This window comes from Mastigoproctus giganteus, chromosome 5 (assembly GCF_048544385.1).
Source record: "Mastigoproctus giganteus isolate SK-2022 chromosome 5, ASM4854438v1, whole genome shotgun sequence".
In the NCBI taxonomy this organism is placed as follows: Eukaryota; Metazoa; Arthropoda; class Arachnida; order Uropygi; family Thelyphonidae; genus Mastigoproctus; species Mastigoproctus giganteus.
The window spans coordinates 138103738-138128920 of NC_143579.1; the positions used below are offsets into that span (position 1 = coordinate 138103738).

At 38.9% G+C, this 25183-nt stretch overlaps 1 protein-coding gene across 1 annotated transcript in view; it reads right to left on the reverse strand.

Annotated features, from left to right (window-relative positions):
* LOC150085725 (coiled-coil domain-containing protein 149-A-like) overlaps window positions 1-25183 on the reverse strand; it is a 187398-nt gene that overhangs the window by 66164 nt on the left and 96051 nt on the right. The window contains exon 7 of the mRNA XM_090374663.1: window positions 12031-12106. Coding sequence (XP_090230789.1) covers window positions 12031-12106 — 76 coding nt within the window. The remainder of the gene's footprint in view (window positions 1-12030; window positions 12107-25183) is intronic.

Consider the following 25183-nt stretch of genomic DNA (forward strand, 5'->3'; position numbering starts at 1 on the left):
TTTACAGACAAAACAAAATACCACATTACTGATGATAACAATTTTAAAATAAGACAACTGTGATATACAGTAAATATACAAGATGATAATACAGATACCGAATTTAAAATACAATAAAATATACTAGGTTAAAAGCGCTAAAATACTAACTGAAGCTTTCAAAGGCTTCTGCCTTCTTTCTCAACAGTGTACTTCTATTCTGCGGTGCATCATTAAATACCAGCAGGTTCATGGTGCATCTCAAGTAAACGTATACTGTTCTCGTCGGAACCGGAAGTGGCTCGGGAGCGATTCAGGCAAAAACGTTCATTCCCTCCAAGGATTACTGCCTCAAAGAGGGGATGAATACGTGTGCTCCTATCTCTATTTATATTATTCTCAATAGAACTAATACATAAGCTCTCGAGCAGTACCAAAATCTCTGCGCCCGATCAGTGATGACAGCTTCGTCTGGGGAGATTTGATGTTGCTTCTCCCAGAAATGTTCAGCCATAGCTGAACATTTCTGGGAGAAGCAGCATCAAATCTCTCCAGACGAAGCTGTCATCACTGATCGGGCGCATAGATTTTGGGACCGCAAGTGGCTTCAGAGCTTACGAATTAGTTCTATTGAGAATAATATAAATAGAGATAGGGGCACACGTATTCATCCCCTCTTTGAGGCGGTAATCCTTGGAGCGGATGAACGTTTTAGCATTAGCATTAGTAGAGGCATTTGATGCAAGAAAGCAAGCTTATGCAGCATCAGCCAAAAAAAAAAAAAAAAAAAAAAAAAGTAACATAAATAAATAAAAATAACCACTTCCACTTCACCCCTCTGTTCGTTCGAAATACCTGTCCAGCTGAGCCTTAAACTTATTTAGGCTATCAACTTCCATGACAAGGGATGGAAGTCTGTTCCACCCACCAACCACCCGCTGGCTAAAGGCAAATTTCCGCACATCTATCCTACATCTGTCTTTCCTCAATTTGAATTTATGCCCTCTCAGGTGATTTTTCTGAGCTAGAGGAAGAATCCCATCAGCATTGAGCATGCTCAAACCATTCAAGGCTTTGTACACCTCTATCAGATCACCCCGCTGGTGCCTAGTTTCCAGACACTGTAATTTGCAAAACTTAAGCCTTTCTTCGTAAGAGAACCCCTTTGTCCCATTCACCAATCTAGTTGCCCTTCTCTGTACTCGTTCCAGCAGCTCTACATCCTTCCTGAAATGAGGCCTCCAGGCCTGTATACAGTACTCTAGGTGTGGCCTGACCATTGCCTTATACAAGGGAATAATCACCTCCTTATCCCTGCTAGAAAAATTCCTATATATCATTGACAATACACCATGAGCTACTCTTGCAGCTCGTCTGCACTGCTCAGAGAACTTCATATCTGCCTGCACCACCACCCCCAGGTCCCTTTCATTCTCTACCACTGTCAGTGTAGTACCACAGAGTTGATACGTTGCTCTGGGGTTGCTGTTTCCCATATGTAGTACTTTACATTTGTCAATGTTAAACTTCATTTGCCACCTCGAAGCCCATCTGCTCAACCTTTCCAAATCCTGTTGCAGCAGCATAGTGTCAGTAGTGTCCTTGACAACCCTGCCAACCTTCGTATCGTCTGCAAACTTGGACATTAAGCCTGATATACCATCATCAATATCATTTATAAATACAGAAAACAATAAAGGCCCCAATACTGAACCCTGAGGGACTCCACTAATAACATTAGTCCACGATGAGCAGTGTCCATTGATTACCACTCTCTGTCTTCTCCCCCTCAACCACCCCTTTATCCATAGCAGCAACTTGCCTCCAATGCCACACTGCTCCAATTTGTGCAGCAGTCTTCCATGTGCAACAGTATCAAAAGCCTTTCTAAGATCCAAGTATATAATATCAAAGTTATTCCCTGCATCCAGTTCTTTTGTGACTGCATCATAGTATCCAATGTGTCAGCCTTTGATCCCCCTTTGTGAATTGGGGTCACATTTGCACATCTCCAGTCAATGGGTACCTCCCCTGAGTCCAAGGAAGCTCTCATAATTATGGCTAAGGGTTTGCTTACCTCCTTTGCTGCCTCCTTTTCCGACGGGAACAGTATACGTTTACGTGAGATGCACCGTGAAACTGCTGGTATTTAATGATGCACCCGCAGAATAGAAGTACACTGTTGAGAAAGAAGGCAGAAGCCTTTGAAAGCTTCAGTTAGTATTTTAGCGCTTTTAACCTAGTATATTTTATTGTATTTTAAATTCGGTATCTGTACTATCACCTTGTATATTTACTGTATATCACAGTTGTCTTATTTTAAAATTGTTATCATCAGTAATATGGTATTTTGTTTTGTCTGTAAATAAATTTATTGTAAATATTAAAATTTTAAGAATTTGGTTTTTCGTCTTTCGTTTTTACTTCAATGGTTGGTGAGAAACACTAAAAAATCATAGTATAAATATAGAGTTATAACTGTGTTGAGATATAAGTTTAGGGTTTTAATTTTGTACTGAAATTGAAATTTTATTGAAATTAAATCGAAATCAAATCGAAATCATGACTCTGACCAGAGCAGCAAAGCAAAAGGCTCAAGCTAATGGGAGTGCTGTGGCTCAGGGGAGAACTGAGGGGGGGGGGGCAGTTGCCCTCTGAATCACAGCCTATTAAAATACAGTAATACCCTGAAGTTACGCGATAGGTGGGTCCGACGAAAATCGCGTAAGTCGAATTCGCGTAAGTCGGGGTACAACTTTGCATATAAATTTTGCTTAATTGGGACCAAGGACTAACAAAAACACTAGTTTAGAAAAAAAATATTAATAAAATTGCAGTTCTTCATACATATTAATACAAAATATGTATTAAAAAAACAAATGACTTACGTAAAAAAGTTATTTCGATGTCGATGGCTTCATAAAATCTAACAAATTCGTCTGACGACACAGTGCATTCTTTTTTTCACGCAGAATTTCTTCGTAGTAAGCTAATAATTTTTTTTATTCCTTGCTTTCTAGCTATAACGCGTTCTTCGTTGGAGTCTATGTTTTCTAAAATTTTTAAGCCCTTTACAATTGAGCCCTTTTCAATTTTCAACCTGTCAAGTTTGCAATTGTCATGTGCTTTTCGCCGTTGCTTCATTTAGGCCTGTAGCACGTGCAATATCACATGGTCTTTCATTTCGCTCAAAGCGTTTCACAATTTCATATTTTTTCTCTATCGACAGAGGTGGACTGGCCATAAGCCTTACCGGGGAAACCCCGGTGGGCCAGTGTGATTTTGGCCATGAACCATAGTATGAGGCCACTATAAATTTTCCCGGGTAAGAATTTTTGACCCAGTCCGCCTCTGTTTATTGATAATTGCTTTTCTTTTTCTCTCTGAATCTGCAGTGTCTTCACCAGGACGCTTCCTTTTCACACCTTTTAATTAAGTATTTTACTCATTTTTAGGGAATAAAGCACAATTACAAAACGAGGAGGCACACTTGATACGCATAAACAAAGCTGCACGCATGTAGCAACTGAATAAACAACACCATAAAGGCAGAGATACACTATTAACACCTCACATTTCTAGGGGTTACTACCATAAAACAATAAAAATCCAGTTGCGTTTCTGCTAGTGAAATTTGTTATAAACTGGTAGTAAACTCGATCTAATTGCATTTGCGATTATACCCATAGCTGGAATTGTGTTGGTTTTTACGTTATTATGGTGAAATGTGTTTCCCCTTCACTGATATAAAAAACATAAAAGCAACAAAGTTGAATTTTGTTCATCTTTCGCTCTCATTCTCCGCCGTCGCACCGTATATCGATAACATATGAAAAACGACCTTGAAGATAGTGGGCGGCAGCGTTGCCAAACGAAAAAAATCAAGAACCGCGTAACTCCGAGTTCGCGTAAGTCGGGGTAGCGTAAGTCGGGGTATTACTGTACACTAATTGCTTGATGTTTGTGGAGCAGTCAGCTACGGGACATGATACTGCCATGGGGGATGTCTTTGTGTGTGCGTGATGCAAGGAGTGTAAGGAAATCAGGCGATAACTCAGCATTGTTATGGGCCTATATGAGAGCTTGAAGGACAGGGTGGATGCCCTTGAAGCATTAAAAGTGAGGGGCCCATCAAGCTCTCAGCTGCCCACACCAATGCCAGAGCTTGCACTTGGTCATCGCGCAACACAGTGGCAGCCCCCAAGGCAGAAGGCACTGGTCCCAAAGGAAATAATAGTTGTTGGTGACTCTATTATCAGGGAAACGGGAAACATGCTTTGTAAAAAGGATAGGTGGAACAGGACCAGGGTACGTCTGCCAGGGGCAAAGGTTGATTACGTTGTAGAGTGGATATCATCTTTTAAGGGCACAAAAGGTGATATAGTTGTACACGTTGGTACTAATGATATTAAGAGTAGGAGACCGGCGGAATTACTTAACAAGTAGAGGTCACTGTTGAAACAAAGCCATGAATTAGGGTTGAATTTGAAAGTGTCTGCAATTCTGCCCAGACACGATAGGAGGGAGTATATGATGAGAGCCCTGTCGATCAATTCGGCCCTGGAAAGATTGTGCAAGGCTCAAGGGGTAGAATTTTTTTCAGAATGGTCTGTACTTGTTAACTGGTGAGACTGCTTCTACAGGGATGGGATACATTTAAATAGAAAGGGTGCAAGAATGTTTGCTGATGCTATCGAGCCAGTGTTAGGTGGGTCGGAAAACTGCTAGATTGGGGGGATACAAGGACTAATAGATTAACAGTAGCCACTAGCAGAGGTGAAAGTGATTCTTGCACTGCTTCTATTGGAATGAGCCGCAGCCTGGAAAATAAGATGCAGGATAGTTCAGAGACTGCTGGGAATCACTGGGGTACAAATAAACACATAGGTTGTGTTAGGGTAGCTAAGAAAAAGAACAGGTGCATGTATACTTGCATGTACACCAATGCTAGGAGTTTAGTAAATAAATTTGATGAATTTGAGGTATTGCTCAAAACATCAAAGGCAGATATTGTGGGGATTTCAGAGACGTGGTGTCACACAGATATAAGGAATGCAGAACTGGAATTTGGGGAGTACAATGTCTACAGAAAGGATAGACAGGGTAGGAAGGGAGGAATGGTTATGCTATTAGTTAAGAAATACGTAAAATCCAAGGAAGTGAAGCCAGTCGACATTGCTGGACAGTGCAGTGTCTAGTCAGTTTGGTGTGACATAAGCACTGGGAGATCAAAATTGAGAGTAGGAGTGTGCTATAGGCCTAATGACTCTGATGAGTATAATAAGAAACTGTACGGGGAAATAGAATGGGCCAGTAAATCAGAGAGTCTTATAATGGGGGATTTTAATTTCCCAGATATTGACTGGAATTTGGGCGCTGGTCACTCACACACTAGCAAGGCTTTTGTAGATTTATTGGATGATTGTTTTCTACATCAGCATGTTCGGGAGGCAACTAGAGGGAGTAATACTCTTGATTTGATTATCAGTAGTGATTCTTCATGCATAAAGAATCTGCAGGTAAATGAACCACTAGGTGGCAGTGATCACAGTGTGCTGAAGTGGGATTTACTCAAAGAGGTAACTACCATTAGGGGTAAAGGGAAGGGTTATTGCTTTCGTAAAGACGCCTACGATGGACTGAGACAGTATTTAAATTCTATACAGTGGGACCAACTGATGATGTTACCAACAGCAAATGCAAAATGGGAAGCATTCAAAGAACTTATCTTGTAAGCTACTAGGCTTTACATACCAACTAAGAAATATTGTTCAAGGTTTAGGCCTAAGTGGATGTCAGATGAACTAATGAGACATATGGCAGAGAAGAAAAATGCATGGGATACATACAAATTAACACGTGACACAGAAGCCTATGATAGACACAAGTTGATCTGTAACCAAGTTACAAAGGAGGTTAGGCAGGCAAAGGCAGATTACGAGAAATCTTTGGCAAGGGATGCAAAGAAAAAGAAGCAAAGAGTTCTTTACTTATGTAAACTCTAGAAGGAAGGGGATGAATCAGATTGGTCCCCTTGATATCGATGGTTCAACTGTTGATGATCCTGCTCAGATAGCTAACAAACTGAATGAATATTTTGCATCGACATTCACACATGAGGAGTTATTAAGCGAGAGGAATGCCAGAGGTGTATTCAACTCTGGCAGTAAGCTAGAGAATCTTGTAATAACCGAGAGTAAAGTGGAGGAGAAATTGTTGAAGATAAATACAAGAAAGACACCTGGGGTGGATGGGATCTATCCAGTTATATTAAAGGAGGCAGCAAAGGAAGTAAGCAAACCCTTAGCCATAATTATGAGAGCTTCCTTGGACTTAAGGGAAGTACCCATGGACTGGAGATGTGCAAATGTAACCCCAATTCACAAAGGAGGATCAAAGGGCGACACAAATAATTATAGACCTGTTAGTTTAACTTCTGTTCCTGGAACAGAAGGAACTAGTTAATGGAGGAACTACTTAAAGAAGCACTGAGTGGATCATCTAGACAGGACTTCAGTCATAGCTCAGACACAGCATGGTTTTGTTAAGGGGAAGTCTTGCCTGACCAATTTGATTGGATACTATGATGCAATCACAAAAGAACTGGATGCAGGGAATAACTTTGATATTCTATACTTGGATCTTAGAAAGGCTTTTGATACTGTTGCACATGGAAGACTGCTGCACAAATTGGAGCAGTGTGGCATTGGAGGCAAATTGCTGCTGTGGATAAAGGGGTGGTTGAGGGGGAGAAGACAGAGAGTGGTAATCAATGGACACTGCTCATCGTGGACTAATGTTATCAGTGGAGTCCTTCAAGGTTCAGTATTGTTTTCTGTATTTATAAATGATATTGATGATGGTATATCAAGCTTAATGTCCAAGTTTGCCGACGATACGAAGGTTGGCAGGGTTGTCAAGGACACTACTGACACTATGCTACTGCAACAGGATCTGGAAAGGTTGAGCAGATGGGCTGAGAGGTGGCAAATGAAGTTTAACATTGACAAATGTAAAGTACTACACATGGGAAACAGCAACCTCAGAGCAACGTATCAACTCTGTGGTACTACACTGACAGTGGTAGAGAATGAAAGGGACCTGGGGGTGGTTGTGCAGGCAGATATGAAGTTTTCTGAGCAGTGCAGATGGGCTGCAAGAGTAGCTCATGGTGTATTGTCGACGATATATAGGAATTTTTCTAGCAGGGATAAGGAGGTGATTATTCCCTTGTATAAGGCAATGGTCAGACCACACCTAGAGTACTGTATACAGGTCTGGAGGCCTCATTTCAAGAAGGATGTAGAGATGCTGGAACAAGTACAGAGAAGGGCAACAAGATTAGTGAATGGAACAAAGGGGTGCTCTTACGAAGAAAGGCTTAAGTTTTGCAAATTACAGTGTCTGGAGACTAGGCACCAGTGAGGTGATCTGATAGAGGTGTATAAAGCCTTGAATGGTTTGAGCATGCTCAATGCTGATGGGATTCTTCCTCTTGCTCAGAATAATCATCTGAGAGGGCATAAATTCAAATCGAGGAAAGACAGATGTAGGATAGACGTGAGGAAATTTGCCTTTAGCCAGCGGGTGGTTGGTTGGTTGGTGGAACAGACTTCCATCCCTTGTCGTGGAAGTTGATAGCCTAAATAAATTTAAGTCTGAGCTGGACACGTATTTCGAACGAACAGAAGGGTGAAGTGGAAGTGGTTATTTTTTATTTATTTATTTATTTATTTATTTATTATTATTATTTTTTTTTTTTGGCTGATGCTGCATAAGCTTGCTTTCTTGCATCAAATGCCTCTGCTAATGCTAATGCTAAGAGTGACACAAGAAATTACAGAATTGTTAGTTTAACTTCTGTTCTGGGGAAAGTAATGGAGGCACTGGTCAAAGAAACACACTGCAGGATCATCTAGACAAGACTTCAGTTATAGTTTAGACACAGCATGGGTTTGTTAAGAGGAAGTATTATCTGACCAATTTCATTGGATACTATGATGTGGTCACAAAGGAACTGGTTGCAAAGAATAATTTTGAAATCATATATACTTGGATCTTAGGATGGCTTTTGATACTGTTGCACATGGAAGACAGGTGAACAAATTGGAGACATGTGGCATTGGGGGCAAATTGCTACTATGGACAAAGGATGGTTGAGTGGGAGAAGACAGAGTGGTAATCAATGTACACTGCTCTTCGTGGACTAATGTTATTAGTAGAATCCCCTACGGTTCAGTGTTGGGTCCATTGTTGATTTCTGTATTTATTAATGATATTGATGAAGGTATATCAAACTTAATGTCGAAGCTTGCAGACAATACGAAGGTTGGCAGGGTTGTTAATGACACTAATGATAGTATGCTACTGCAACAGGATCTAGAAAAGTTGAGCAGATGGGCTGAGAGGTGGCAACTGAATTTTAACACTGAGAAATGTAAAGTACAGTCAGTCCTCGTATAGCACGATAGTTGTGTTCCTAGAAACCCTTGTGCAATGCAAAATCATGCAATATAAACAACTGGCCCTATGGGAAAAATAGGGTTAGGTGCCGACCACCCGAGATTGAACACACATTTGTATCCAAAACATTACCAAACACAATAAATAATCGTAATAAAATACTTACTTATTTTATTACGACTATTACGTAATAAAATATTGCTAATGCTTTTGCTTCTATCGTAAGCAAACTTGTATTTTGTTTGATTTTCTATCCAAACAGATGACAGCCGTTCCATCTCTTCCAATTCTTTGTGTCTTAATCTAATGGATTTTAATTACACTGAGTTGTTCCTGCTATGAAAGTTGTTTTTATTTTCTCTGCATTGCCTCATTTAGGCCTGTAGCACGTGCAATATCACATGGTCTTTCATTTCGCTCAAAGCGTTTCACAATTTCATATTTTTTCTCTATTGACAGAGGCGAACTGGCCATAAGCCTTACCGGGGATACCCCAGTGGGCCAGAGGCCGGTGTGATTTTGGCCATAAACCATAGTATGAGGCCACTATAGATTTTCCCGGATAAGAATTTTTGATCCAGTCCGCCTCTGTTTATCGATGTTTTCCTTTTATTTTTCTCTCTGAATCTGCAGTGTCTTCACCAGGACGCCTTTTAATTAAGTATTTTACTCATTTTTAGGGAATAAAGCACAATTACAAAACGAGGAGGCACGCTTGATACACATAAACAAAGCTGCGCACGTGTAGCAACTGAATAAACAACACCGTAAAGGCAGAGATACACTATTAACACCTCACATTTTACTACAGCACATTTCTAGGGATTACTACCATAAAACAATAAAAACAATTTCCAGTTGCGTTTCTGCTAGTGGAATCTGTTATAAACTGGGTAGTAGTAAACTCGATCTAATTGCATTTGCGATTATACCGATAGCTGGAATTGTGTTGGTTTTTACGTTATTATGGTGAAATGTGTTTCCCCTTCACTGATATAAAAAACAAACACATTTTCAGAATCTTCTCTTCATTCCTATCGTGTTGCGTTCGGTTGGGGTGATTCTGTGTTCGACTGCCATTTCTTGTAAACACAAAGGCGAATCGTGCATAAATGAATTCTGTTCGTGTTATATAAGATATTGTTCCCCTATTTATAAATCGTGTATGATCGAATTCGTGTAGTGTAAACACGTGTTATATGAGGACTGACTGTACTGCATATGGGTAGCAGTAACCCCAGAGTAATGTATCAACTGTGTGATGCTACACTCAAGGTGGTAGAGAATTAAAAGGACCTGGGGGTTTGTTTGTTTGTTATTTGGTTTTTAGGAGCATTAGCAACCAAGGCCATATTGCTCCGGGATATGCGGTGTCATTCCATGACCTTCCCGCATTCTCCGTATTTGGTGGTGACGGGCTCGAACCCCGGTCTAATCAAGAAACGTGTGCTACGCACTGCTGCTCCTTCCCACCTGGCTACGGAGGCGCCTCAGGACCTGGGGGTATTGTGCAGTCAGATATGAAGTTTTCTAAGCAGTACAGACAGTCTACAAGAGTAGCCCATGGTGTCTTGTCAATGATATACAGGAATTTTTCCAGCAGGGATAAGGAGGTTATTATCCCCTTGTATAAGGCAATGATCATGCCACACCTTCAGTACTGTATACAGGTCTGGAGGCCTCATTTTAGGAAGGATGTAGAGCAGCTGGAAAGAGTACAGAGAAGGGAAACAAGATTAGTGAAAGGAACAAAGGGTTCCTCTTACGAAGAGAGGCTGAAGTTTTGCAAATTATAGTGTCTGGAAATTAGGCACCTGTGAGGTGATCTGATTGAGATGTATAATGTCTTGAACGGTTTGACCAAGTTCAGTGTTGATGGGATTCTTCCTCTTGCCCAGATTAATTGCCTGAGGAGACATAAATTCAAACTGAGGAAAGACAGCTGTAGAATAGATGTGCAGAAATTTGCATTTAGCCAGCGGGTAGTTGATTTCTGGAATAAACATCTATCTGTCATTGTGGAAGTGGACAGCTTAAATAAATTAAAGGCAGAATTAGACAAACATTTGAAACGAATGGATAGGTGAAATGAGAAAGGTTTTTTGCCTGAGGCTGTATAAGTTAGCTTTCTTGCATCATATGCCTCTACTAATGCTAATGAAGACTTATTTCATAATAGTGTTTGATAAGTTTTCACACAGAAATCAGCAAACTTATACCATAACCCACCTACTGCTTCATCTATTTCTTTAACTTCAATGTTAATGAAAAATACTGGAAACTTGCCAAGAAAAAATTAAGTTCAAAATGACACAGCCAAATGAGAAAATTTGTCCTACCTTATTATTTTTAGGAACACCATTTTTAAATGGGAAATTCTTTCCTATGTAATCACATGCAACAATGAAGAACTTGCTCACAGAACAAAAGAACAGTATTTTTAAACTGTCAATGATCTTGGCAGTACAAATGCCAATGAAAAGTCACAGTCATTCTTCTGATTCAGACTAGTTTGGTAGTCTAATTCCAAAATGGAAGTGTAAGAATTAACAATAGGTTGGTATAACTACATATCGCATGTTACTGCTATAATGTATGCTGGTCAGCAAAATTATAAGGTATATTGACTTGTATCCTTGTATGACTATATCATCAGTGTATAGACTCCACTAGGCGGCTAAAAATACACTATATGTATGATAGCCCATGTAACAAGAAAATGGCCCAATACCATGTGACATAACACAATATCTAGATGAACAAACTATGAACATGAAGGTATGCAACTGGTCAGTAACATGTTTAGGCTGTGGCATTCAGACAATGATCCACCAGTATCAAGCATCTTTGTGCCTGCCTAGAAAACACTCCATTCACCATTACACTTAAGATCCAAGGAAACATTACTTTAACCGCTATTCTGTAATAATGAAAACCAGCTCTACTTTTTTCCGTACTGGTCTTGCTGCCAGTATGGAACAAGTGGGAGTGGGGTTTTGTGGATCAGGTGATCAATTCCACTTCATACCCATCCAAAGTCAGTGTTCCTGTACAATACTGTAATTGCAGCTGCTTGTTTTTTTCCTGAAAAATGCAGAATCTGGAGAAAAAGTCTATTGCTATATCCTATCTGTTACAGGATCTGATATGCTCCTTTGAACACCACTATTGAACTGTACTATAATTTGGATGTTATGGCTTGCCAGCATGATTCTTTTGACTCTCTGACAGCCAAACAATTTACTGGACCATTTCATTTTTCATGTCTTCTGGCCCATTCCTGATACACTCCAAATATCATTGTGCATGGCATCTATCGGGGGGGATGCCCCTCCCCACCAACAGACACTATGTGTGATACTTGCACCGATAATCATACTATGCTCACAGTCATTTAAGTCATACTGTTAGTTTGGTATAGCCAATTCCTTACATGATGGAAGGATATAGAAAACCTAATAAACTGGCCACTGTGTAATGGAAAACAGCTGCATTTTTGAAATTTTTCCACCCTGACATTAAGAATAATTATTTTTATTTCATATGAGATTCTTACTGACTAATATAATTTAACTTTTAAGAATATACCTTGTTTACTAGATATAATTCCTCCAGCAGCTGCACCAAAACGAATATTCCGTGTTCTTTTCTTTTCTATCATACTCTACAAAAAAATAAATAAATAAAATAATAATAATATAAAATAAATAATTAAAAATAACTAGGGTTTCAAATTGGAAGAACCTTTAAAGTTATTTTGATCTTAACTGTATTTATAATTAAAATGAAATGCATAACAAATATGCACTTAATTTTAAATATAAATACATGTACAGTTAAATGCTGATATCCCATTATGGAGGGGATCTTTAGATCTTAATTCAATATGCACATGCTATGAAACATTAGCATAAACTATTAGAAAAAAAAAAAAGTGAAAATTTAGATTGCACCCTAAATAATCAAAAATTAGAATAAGTTAGTAATTTTGTGCCAGTTAGTAATTCTAGGAGTAGTCTTTAGTGAAGATAGAATAAACATAAAAGTAAATTAACAGAACATGTAAAAAAAAAAAAAAAAAAAAAAAGCTGCTTTTTTGCCTCTTGGCATAAAAGTAAGGTAAAGTGCAGCCATTATCAACCCACTGCAGGATGGAAGCCTCCTCAATTCATACTGAGGAAAATGGACCATAATCTGCCACGCTGGTCCAGTGCAGGTTGGCAGATCGACCGTATTCAGCAGTCACGGGCTTGAACCCTGGTCTACTCAAAGAGCGTGTGCTACTGCACTCCCACTCCTGACTACTCGGCTACGGAGGCATAAAAGTAGCTGTTTATAACAGCTTTTTTTAGCTCACTTTAAATGATGGGGCTGATAGCTAATTAACAAATAAAGGGATTAATCGAAAATTAATCTTCAGAAATTAGAGTTTTAAGAAAAATATATACAACTAGAAGACAGAAGCAATAGAAGACCCATTATGAATGAGGAATAAGGAAAAAAATTCTGGTAACAAATATCCAATGAAAGGTAACTACTAAAGCAAAATTAGATGGTATGGGCATACAGACAGGATGGGAGAAGAAAAACTAAATAAACATTAACTAAACAGATATATGAATATTTGAGTTGTTGTTGGTTTGGTTTTTAGGAGCATTAGCAACTAAGGCCATATTGCTCCGGGATATGCGGTGATCATTCCCTGACCTTTCCGCATCCTCCGTATTTGGTGGTGATGGGCTCGAACCCCGGTCTAATCAAGAAGCGTGTGCTACGCACTGCTGCTCCTTCCCACCTGGCTACGGAGGCGCCTCATGAATATTTGAACATGAGGGTATATTTGTACCGAATTGAGTTTACTGTGGTTCAGGCTGCAAAATAAGGTGACATTCTCTCTACCTTGCAAATATCTCTGACCTATGCAGCCATCCCACAACATAAGCAGAAAGTTTATTTATAAAAAAAATAATAAACAAACAGAACTAACAGCAGCAATAGAAAGACACATTATGAATGAAGAAATAAAAAAAAAATAATAAAAAAATTGGTGTAACAAATATCCAAGCAATGATAAGTAAAGTAACCTTAGATTGTATGGGCATGGAGATAAGCTTATCTGCAGCAAATATGAAGGGTAATAGGCTCAGACACATCTCAAGAGGAAGGCAGATTGATGGTATCAAGCAGGCTTTAGAAAAGAGGAATAATTCTGGCTTGGGCTAAAAATCTAACAGAAAATAGCATTTCCTGTTAGATTTTTTTACTATAATGAATAAAAGCCTCCCTTCCCACTTCAAACACAGTGTATTGCAATATTTGAAACAGCTTAAATATAATATGTCTCTTTGTTTTAACTTTTGCAGTCAACCCATCAGGGGAGACTGCTGTGGTCACTCCAATGAGTGCTCAGAGATTTATCTTTTAGAAATGACTAAAAATGTCCATGTAGTCAATATAAAGTAACTAATATCAATTTTAATTAGATTACATCAACCATTAGGCAAATCCATTATCCATCAAAAATTTGGAGCACTGCTTGGTCAGATTTGAAACATTAGCATTAGTAGAGGCATATGATGCAAGAAAGCAAGCTTATTCAGCATCAGCCAAAAAAAAAAAAAAAAAAAAAAGACAACCACTACTCCCATTTCACCCCTCCGTTCGTTCGAAATACCTGTCCAGCTGAGCCTTAAATTTGTTTAGGCTATCAACTTCAACAACAGTTCCATCATCAGACAGGTAACCCTATTAGTAACTTTGTGTCAAGCAATGAATAGACTGTTGGAAGTCCCAACACATAAAATGTTACCAAAACAAAAATACAGAATCTTGACTAATTTCATACTGCTGCACACGAAAATCACATTAAAATTTGTTGATTGGCTCTTGTTTTTGAATTACAGTTGGGGTTTCATATTAGTAAGTTATTCTACATTATCAACTACAACTGATCAGCAACTGTCGCCTCACTCTGCATCACACGAAAAGTTGTCGCCTTAAATGCGTCTTCAACTCTGTTGCAGTAATCCTCGAATACGGCTAGGTACTGGGTAATTTGTTCTCAGTTATGGTTATTCTCTGTGAGATTCCTACTTTTTGAGCAGTATTTTTGTTGTGTAAGATTAATGTGCCCCGTAATTGTGTGAAATGTCCGGATCACTTCTGTTACATATAGGGAGAAGCAAATTAGCTTCAAGAAAGAGTCCCTTAACTCGAGCCATAAAAAAAGGCCTACTTCTTGTACTTTGGGTGTAAAGTAGGTGACCAGGACAAGAACTTGGTTCCACATATATGCTACACTATCTGTTCATCAAAACTCAATATATGGGTGAATTGAAAGGGACATTTTATGCCTTTCGCAGTGTCCATGATATGAAGGGAGCCAACAAATCATGTTGTTACTCAGTTGTTAAAAAAATCACGTTGTTACTCAGACTGTTACTTTGCCCCCTATTAGAAAAGGGGTAGCAATGAAGAAAAAATGGACAGTGATGTATCCAAATATACCATCTGCAATTTGTCCCATGCCTCACAGTGAAATACTACCTATTCCTGACCCACCCGACTGTTTTTCTGTACACTCTGATGAAGACACTGATGAACATCAACTTGATATACACAAAGAAGTACAGCAGCCATCTACATCAAGGGATCCACCATTTTGTCCAAACCTTTATCCTTCCGAACCACATAAGATCACAGAAAGTGAGCTTAATGGCTCATCAGGAATCTCGAACTGCTGAAGAATAAGGCAGAGCTTTTGGCCTTAAGGCTACAACAGTAAGATCTTCTAGTTTATTCTATGAAAATGAAAACATTTCGTACTGAAATAAAGACTATAATAAATTCTATCAAACAGAAGGTGAACTCACTGTTTGCAAGGATGTTGACGGTCTAATGGTGGCAATGAACATGAGGCACATTCCCGAAGAATGGAAACTATTTATAGATGCTTCTAAGGTTAGCCTCAAGGCTGTGTTATTACACAAAGGAAATATGCTGCCTTCAATACCTCTTGCATATGCCATCCACAAAAAAGAAACATACAAACATGAGAACATTCTCTTAGGTGTACACTATCAGAAGTATGAGTGGCAAATATGTGGTGATTTAAAGGTAATTGCCATTTTATTAGGACTACAAAACAGTTACACTAGGTTGGTTGGTTGGTTGGTTTAATGTTTATTGGAACATCAGGAGCATAGGCTATAATTCACCAACAATGGTAAATAACAAACAGTAATAAAATCAGTAAAAGATAGAAAGGTGATAAAATATTATAATGACCCAATAAAACTGGTCATTATGTCAAGAAAAGGGTTTGCCTTATATAAATAAAAATATAAAATGATCATAAAAGTATAACCGATATACAGAAATGGATGACTTATTACTTTAAGTCATCCATTAATTAATTAATAATTAGTTTTTATTACAGTTAAAAGTATACATAATAAAAAAGTATATTTTATATAAAATTAAACATGTTAATTACTTTTAAAAATGAAACAGCCAATGTAGTCATTGTCAGATAGCATCTGACTGAGTCTATAGGGCTCATTCAGAGTTAAAAGCAGTAAACGATATGCTAAGTTCATATCTAAAATGTGGACATTCTAAAATTGTTAAAAAATGTGTCACAATCCTTGCACAGGGAGGGTCACCCACTCTCAGCATAAAAGCCTGTGTAAGATGATTTTGTAATATGCAGAGGCAAGCAAGAACAACTTCCTCTCTACGGTTCCTGCGCAGACTGGACTGCCATGTTTGGATTACAGGCTTAATGTGATACAACTTATCTGTGGCCTGTCCATGCCATGATTGTTGCCATTGAGAATGTAGTATGTTTCGTATCACTTGCCTGTAGTCTGTATATGGGGCCATCAGGCTGTGATTTCTTTGTGATTGTGCTGATCTGGCTGCAGCTTCTGCCAGATAATTACCCCTGATCCCAATGTGGCTCGTGATCAAGCAGAAGCAGATGTCAAATGTAGAATCAGTAAGAAAGCAATTTCTGCTGAACCCTTGACAGGACGAAGTTCATATTTCATCGTTGATAGAGCCTGCAATGCACTTAAAGAATCTGTATATGACATACACCTTTTATAATTATTAGTTTTTATGTGGTCCAGAGCTAGCTCTATAGCATACAACTCTGCTGTGTATATACTGCTGTCGTAGGGAATCTTCTCAGATATTATGTAGTGTGGGAAGACTGTAGCTGATCCTACAGATGACACCGACTTCAAACCATCCATAAAGACAGGCAAGAAATCAGAGTAGGGAGATCAGTGGGCAGCACAGAGTTGTAGATAGACAGAAGGGCATGACTGACTCTCCCTCGTTAATAAGATAAAAGTTGCATGATGGAAAATGAGCATGCCAGGATGGGAGGGGCTGCCTTGGTGGCTGGGCAACATTGTCCACCATGATGTTCAGTTCTTTGAGCAGCTCTTGGACATGACTACAAAGGGGGCGGTTGGCAGTCTGTGGCTGTTATAGATTTTCCCATTGTGGCTGGAGAATGAATGTCCATGTAGGGTCGTCAGGCAGGGACTTCAGTTTAAAATGTATATTTGAGCGAAAATTGCTTTGACATATAAACTCTGAACAGAGAATGTTCTAAATGCTCCAGTAGCAGTGTGGATGGCTTGATGGTGAATTGGGTCTAACCAATGCAGTATGCTGTCTCTAGCTGAAGAATACACTTCGGACCCATAATCCAATTTCGATTGGACAAGTGCACGATAGAGGCAGGGTAAAATACAGCAGTTTGCTTCCCAGTTATCAGATGATATAGAGCATAAGCTATGGACAAAGTGCACCTTGTGCACTTTGTTCATAGCTGATGGATGTGGGATAAAAATGTTAACTTATTGTCAAATATGAGCCCCCAAGAATTTTCTCTCTGGTGCTACTGGAATGATGTTTTGTACGAGTTTGAGTTCTGGTTCAGGGTGAAGGTTCTGTTTGTGACAAAAGTGTATGCAAACAGTCTTCTGAGACAAGAACCTGAAACCATTACTCATTGCCAAAGAGATGATTGCCCATGGTCAATGGCATTTTACGGCTTCTTACTTCCATTGCTGCCTCCTTTAATATAATTGGATAGATTCCATCCACCCCAGATGCCTCTCTTATGTTTCACTTCAAAATTCTCTTCCACTTTCCTCTCAGTTATTACAAAATCATTCAGTTGCCCATTAGAGTTTGATAATCTTCTGGCCTCCACTTCCCTACAGAATTCCTCATGTGTAAATGTTGATGCAAAATACTCATTCAGTTTATCCGCTACCTGAACAGGATAATCAACAGCCGCAGCATCGATATCAAGTGGACCAATCTGATTCATCCCCTTCCTTCTGGAGTTTTCATAAAGAAGTCTTTGCCATTTTTATTTGCAACCTTTGCCAAAGATTTCTCGTAACCTGCCTTCACTTTCCAAATCTCCGACTTAATTAAAGATTAAATTATATCTACCATAGGCTTCTGTATCTCTTGATAATTTATATGCATCCCATGCTTAAAAATTTCTTCTCTGTAACAAATCCAATTAGTTCATCTGACATCGATTTAGGCCTAAACCCTGAACAGTATTTCTTAGTTAGTATGAAAAACCTAGTAGGTTCCATGATTAATTCCTTGAATTCTTCAGAATTTAAGCTGTACAGAAATTAAAAAAACTAGGTTTTTTTAATTTCTGTACAGCTTGACGTCTGAGACCACTGTAGTCATCTTTACAAAAACCCTTTCCTTTACCCGTGATGGTAGTTACAGCTTTAAGAACATCCCATATCAATGCACTATGATCACTGCAACCTAGTGGTTCCTTTATCTGCAGATTCTTAATGCATGAATAATCACTGCTGATAATGAAATCAAGAGTATTACTCCCTCTGGTTGCCTCTCGAACGTTCTCCTTTAGAAAAGCCATCCAATAAATCCACAAAAGTCTTGCTAATGTGCAAGTGACCAACCCAAAAGTTCCAGTCAATATCTGAAAAGTTAAAATGTCTTATTATAAGACATTATTTACTGGAATGCTATTTCTCTGTACAGTTGTTCACTGTATTCATAAGAGTCATTAGGCCTATAACACAATCCCACTCTCATTTTTGCTTTTCTAGTGTCACCAAACTGATTCAACATTGCACTGGCCACTCATATCAACTGGTTTCACTGCCTTAGATTTTGTTTCTTAACAGAATAATTCCTCCTCCTCCTTTCCTAACTTGTCTGTCCTTTGTGTACACATTATACTTCCCATATTCAAATTCTGCATTCCTTATATCTGCGTGACACATTTGATGCCTTGACGAGCACTTCAAATTCATCAATTTCTTTACACTGCTCCTAACATTGGCGTATGTGCAAATATACATGCACCTGTTCTTACCCTTAATTACCCTAACACACCACATCAAGGAAGGTGCTAGTTACCTAACACCTTCCTTGATGTGCTGCCACAATGCAAGTAATGCATTACTGTCCAGGATGTCTAAATAGAACTTAGCATTCGTAGTTTTGTCTCAAAAACCAACAGTCCCAGGCTAAACCAGCAAAAAACAGCCCAGACCTTACAGTGCCTCCACCAAACTCCATTGTTGGGATGATCCAGCAGGTAGCTTTCTACGGGCATTTGCCACACCCAGGTATGGCTCTCAGATCACATGTATACCATGACTCATCACTCCAAAGTACAGATGGATTTCCATTTGTCTACAATCCAGGAAGAGAAGGACTTAAGACCAAGCTAGATGGCATCAGGCATTAGTCAGAGTGATCATGACTTGTGAATGGCTGCATGATGGTAAGCCATATCATATAGAGTCCTGTACACTGTGCTGAAATGTATCCTAATTGTCTCAGTTGTTATTTGGTTTTTAGGAGCATTAGCAACTAAGACCATATTGCTCCAGGAATATGCGGTGGTCATTCCCAGACCTTTCCACATCCTCCGTATTTGGTGGTGACGGGCTCGAACCCTGGTATAATCAAGAAGCGTGTGCTACGCACTGCTGCTCCTTCCCACCTGGCTACAGAGGTGCCAATTGTCTCAGTGAGAGCCTGCGTGTACTATAACAACACTGACCTCATTCTGAGCAGACAATTCGTTGCTGGTTTCTCCTGTCATGTTCTGTGAGCTTTGGAGTTTTTCTGGGTTGCAATATGCAAATGGCAGCAGACTGGTTTTCAGCACCAGTCTGCTTCTATTTGCATACATCACATTACCAATCAGTGTTACCTAAATATCATGTATTGGCTGATTCCTTATGTGGTACACTATGGCAGTATCTTGTATTCACAACTGTACTACTATCTCCTCAAAGGCCAATGAGCATATTTGGTTGTCTGATACATGGTGCTTGGGTAGGCTGTGACCAACTATCAACAAGTGGAATTTATTTATTAATAGTAGGGTAGTGTGTGTGTGTGTGTGTGTGTGTGTGCGCGCGCGCGTGCACAGCACGCACACATGTACATTTATTTATATTTTTTCTTTTTGATTACAAATTTATGCCCCTGCTGAGACACTTCCAAAATCTAGTTATTTGAATGTGTATTTATGTCAAGCCTTTGACATATATCTGATTAATTTTATCTAAAAAGGGGGGGCTGATGCTTCTTGTGTACAGAGACACGATGCTTTTGGTGCTGTCTAAATAGCGATTTAATGATATTAAATGGTGCATTAATCGTCTTATATAAGCAGTCTGCCTACACTGGAAGTGAAAGTATATCCACGGGCACTCTCTTCCACTCATACAGGTATTTTTTTCCTTATATATTAAGATGGTTTCTCTTTCAACGATACATGCCTGCCAAAACGGCGGCTGCCTAATGTGAAAGACGTAAACAACGCGGAAGCAAACACCCAGGAAACGTGCTCGAGAAAGTAATACCTCTCATATCAGTGCAGCCTGAGAAACTGTACTGTAGAAATTAAGTGAAACCTTTAATCTACAATAAGTGCATGCCACTTACTCAGAAAGTGGAATAACGCTCTCTCACTAACAGCTATCATTATTGTACTGGCATGCCCTTGTCTCCATTTCAACGTTACGAAGCTAACAAGGATGGCGGCTACCAACTGCGAAACAAGATGCCAGTGCGGAAGTACATGCCCTGGAGCAACGGTGGCCTCATGCAATGGCATTAACGGAACTTCGGATGGAGGGATTAATTTCTCGGGTCAAGGCACTCCACATAATATTACTTTATGCAACTATTGCCTGGATTCAAAATCTAATTCAACCTTCTGCTTCATCTGCAGTAAACCTTACTGTAGTAAATGCGTCCCAATTAATCATCTATGTAAAACCTGCGATGGCGCCAACATTATGAACTCGCCGACTTGCATGCCAGTGGAGATAAACTTAATTCCAAAACAATCCATAAAAGAAATTCAAACCTCTTATATACCATCATTTACTGCCCTAGACTTTGATGATATAGGCTCAGGCACTGAGGAAGCTCTCGATAATAAGTTGAAAATCCAGCATATATGAATGACACTTAAAAGCATGCCCCAGGCCCAAACCAGACACTTTTTCACCGAAATTTCCAAATTAAAACAGATGGTGGAAAAGGGGTTTCACCAACTGGAAAATGGGAATGAGTCCTAACCGAACACCTTACAACCCTAATAAAACTGATGAAGAAATCCTTTTATCAGGGCTCTCCTAGAGCACTGCTGTCTTTCCACAAGGATCTGGAACAGAGGAACAGTGGCTCTGAAGCTCCAACTCCCACAGATGAGAAAACACATAATTCAGAATCCCACTCAAGCTCGACGATTAAGGAGCTCAAGACAAGTCTTGCCAACCTAAACAGTAATATTAATAAAGAACTCAGTAACCTTAACAAGATCCTAATAGACCTTTCACGCTCGGTCAGCACACTGCAGGATGCACGCTCCAACTCCTACCAAGCAAGAAATGACAGTGAAAGGAAAACAAACAAGGAGCCAATGTCAGCTGAACAAACCAGCAACTCAACTATGGGTAACGCTCAATTCAAATCAAGTATGAACTCACAAGTAAAGAGTAAGGTGTACTCACATAAAAAGGAACCAACACTGAGTACAACCACAGAAGTAATAAAAAATCTGTCTTAATCCACACTCACATTGAGGCTTCATCATTGACTGCAAACAAGCAAACCCAGACTGCCTAAGATATAACTCTAGGGGCCATCCCAAAGAGCAGGAACAAACCAGAACCGGCAAACAAAGCCATCAAATCTGACCCCAGGCACATCTCTCAGAATGATGGTTCCTCTTCTCATCCATTGAAGAATCTGAAACAGGCTTCTCAAAGCGAGAACTATTTTCAATCTAGTACTAAACTGCTCAGTCACTCCAGTCAATCAACAGCCCCAACTTCAAAAGGTCCTAAAAACCAACCCAGATACAATAACAAGAATAAGGATGAACATTCGAAACCTAATCATACCAGTGACACTCCTGATGATGGATTTCTGAATATATATAATAAAAACAAAGTCAAACTCACTGAAAGGGGAAAGGAGAAGGGGATAGGTGATGATGGAATGAAAACACACCAGGTCAAGGTTACTACTGATAATGTCTCTTTCAATAACCCCAATGATAGCAAAATAAGATTCATTGGAAAGGAGGATAGAGGAAACCTAGTAGTGGTTTCTAAAAATATTTCATGGCATGTCTCCAGGCTCGCACCCTCCATGGAGGATGCTGACCTAGAATGCTACTAAAAGAAAAAAAATTAACATTAACATATCAGCTGAGAAAATTAAGTCACTTCATCCTGAAATATACTCCTCCTTTAAGATCAGCTTTGATCAAAAGGATGTAGAACTTATGACATCTAAACATAACTTCTCTGATGGGGTTACAGTTCAGGTATTTAGGTTCAGAAAACATTATAAGGACAACAGGCCTAACACACACAACACCTACAATAAAAATGGCCCTGGAAAGGCTGAAAGCAACCACACTAAATAGCAATCAATGAATAATAATAGTCATGGCAGAAACAAAGATAAAAGAATCTTCATAAATATATTCTTTCAAAATTGTAGAAGCTTCATTGAGAAGCTCAATAAACTTAAAATACAGGTTAGCCACTCTGACTCTGATATCTGGGTCCTCACGGAAACCTGGCTAACACCTGACATCTTGGACTCAGAAATTTGTCCCCCAAACTTTCAAATTATCAGAAGAGATAGGGAAAACAAGAAAGGGGGAGGAGTAATGATTTTACTGCACCAAAAAATAGTCATTTCTGATATCATCGCCCTAGAAGATATTGAGGGCATTTACATCAATAAATTGATGTGTTGCCAAAGTTGGCAACATAACGGTGCAACTGGTAGGAATCTACCTACCATCCCCAGTCAAAAAGATGACCTTAAAAAAACTTGAGCAGGGACTAGAACCCATTCTTATCTCCTTCAGCAGTGATGTCAAAACAATAGTGCTAGGTGATTTCAACACTCATTTTGAGCATGGATTGGGTAAGGAAGACCATAACAATAAAAATAGTTACTTATTGCAGTTTCTGAAGGATATGTTCCTCAGACTGAACCTGAAACAAAAATGCAAACTCCCTACCAGCAAAGAGAAACTCCTTGACCTACTATTCACAAATTTTGACATAAATATTAACTATACTTCCAGTTATTTCCACTTGGATCATCTAGCTTTACTACTTGACTTGGACCTCAAGACCAAATATATCATCAATGAAGTCAGGCAATGCTCCTTTAATTTTAGGAGAGCCCCATTGGACAAAATAAGAAATGAAATCTCAAATGCAAACTGGCAACCATTATTTAGTAATCAAGATCCAAATACAATTTTGGATGTGCTGTATGACAACTTAGACCCAATTATCAAAAATTATACACCCAAGAACCATGCAAAGGCAAACACTAACAAATTTCCTGTGTGGTTCACAAAACAAATGTTCATCAAATTCAAAAACACACAGAGACATGACAGCTATATTCAGTTTTCCAACCTTAGAAGTCAGATAAAAAACAATATCAATTTGGCCTACCAAAATTACTTATCTAACCTACAAAATGCAATGCTAAACAGGCATGATATGGGTCCATTCTGGAGGCATTGGAAAATGGGTATAAAAACTACAAACATATGAACAAAATGGAGACCATTCAAATTAGAAGAATTTGCAAAATTATACAGTGAACTATATACTGAAAAAGCTGATCGCAACAGTAAGCTGGACAATACCTCTCCCTCCTCATATTTCAGTGATACCCTGACACAATTTGAAGTCAATGCAGAGATTTTATTGAATACCCTTAATAAATTCAAATTAAGCTATGACACAAACACTGACAGTGTTCCCATGGCTCTCTGGAAACACTGCTTTGTTGTCCTGCAACAACTTCTACATCTGATAAAAGCCATTTTCAAAAAAGGGATCACTCCCCACAAGACTAAAGGAAACCACCATAAAGACAGACCTGCCTCCTTTCAACCCATACACAAAGCTAACTCCCTAATCAAGATCATTGAGAACCTCTTATACTCTCAGCTCTGCTGCTTTATGAAAAACAAATTCAGCCACATTCATCATGGCTTCCTTATGGGCAGATCAACAGTGACCAACCTACTGATCAACCAACCATAGAACATAACATCAAACATAGCCTTGATAATAACAATCAGATAGACATTATATATCTGGACCTACAAAAAGCTTTTGATTCGGTACCACACAAGTTGCTTTGCCTCAAATTAAAGCACATAGGTTTATCAAATAATGCCTTATCACTTAGGTCTAACTTCTTCGACAACAGGAAAAGCTATATATATATTAACGACATACAAGATTGTATGCATCATGTAGACATCAAAGTGCTCTCATACGCAGATGACTTGAAAATATACAAAACCATCAAAACAACACAAGACTGTGAATCACCGGAAAATGGATTACAAACAATGGCCTAACACTAAACTTAAAAACTTTTGTGATGTTGCAGACTATCACAAAAAAGACAAGATTAATTATCCCTATAAAACTAATAACCATGAGATATTGAGAGTACAAGAGGTTTCAGATTTGGGGGTATGGTTTTCTGACAAGGGAAACTTCAACACACATGTAAATAAGACTGCAGTAAAGGCCTCCAAATCCCTTGGACTGCTTAAAAGAATCTGCTTTGACTTTACAGCTCATAAAAACAGCTTGCATAATGATAGTTAACGCAATTCTAGAATATGCCTCACAGATCTGGAATTCTCACACCAAAATTCTTAAAAAACAACTGGAACATATTCAGAAATCCATAGTCAGATTCCTAGTGTATACATCTAGGTTGGAAATGAACACAAAATCCTATTATGAATGGTGCATTCACTTCGGGATGGTACCACTCTCCCAAAGAAGGGCTGAGGCAGACTGCAAATTCCTGATGCATCTCGTGGCTGGAAGGCTGGAAAGCTGGATGCTCCCGAGCTGCTCTATCTCATCAATTTCAGCTATTCTCCAAGAGCCTTGAGAAGACACAATATGCTGGCACTAGAGCCATTCAGAACTGATCAACTTAAATTCCACTATTTCAATAGAACTGCAAAATTGCTAAACGAATCCAACATTAATATTCTAGCTGAAGACATCAATATCAAAAAAGAGTTGCAAAGGTTTTACAATCAAGTAACTAGAAAATGAGAATAAACGATTAACTTAATAACATTTCATAACAATAAAAAATAGGTATATATTAT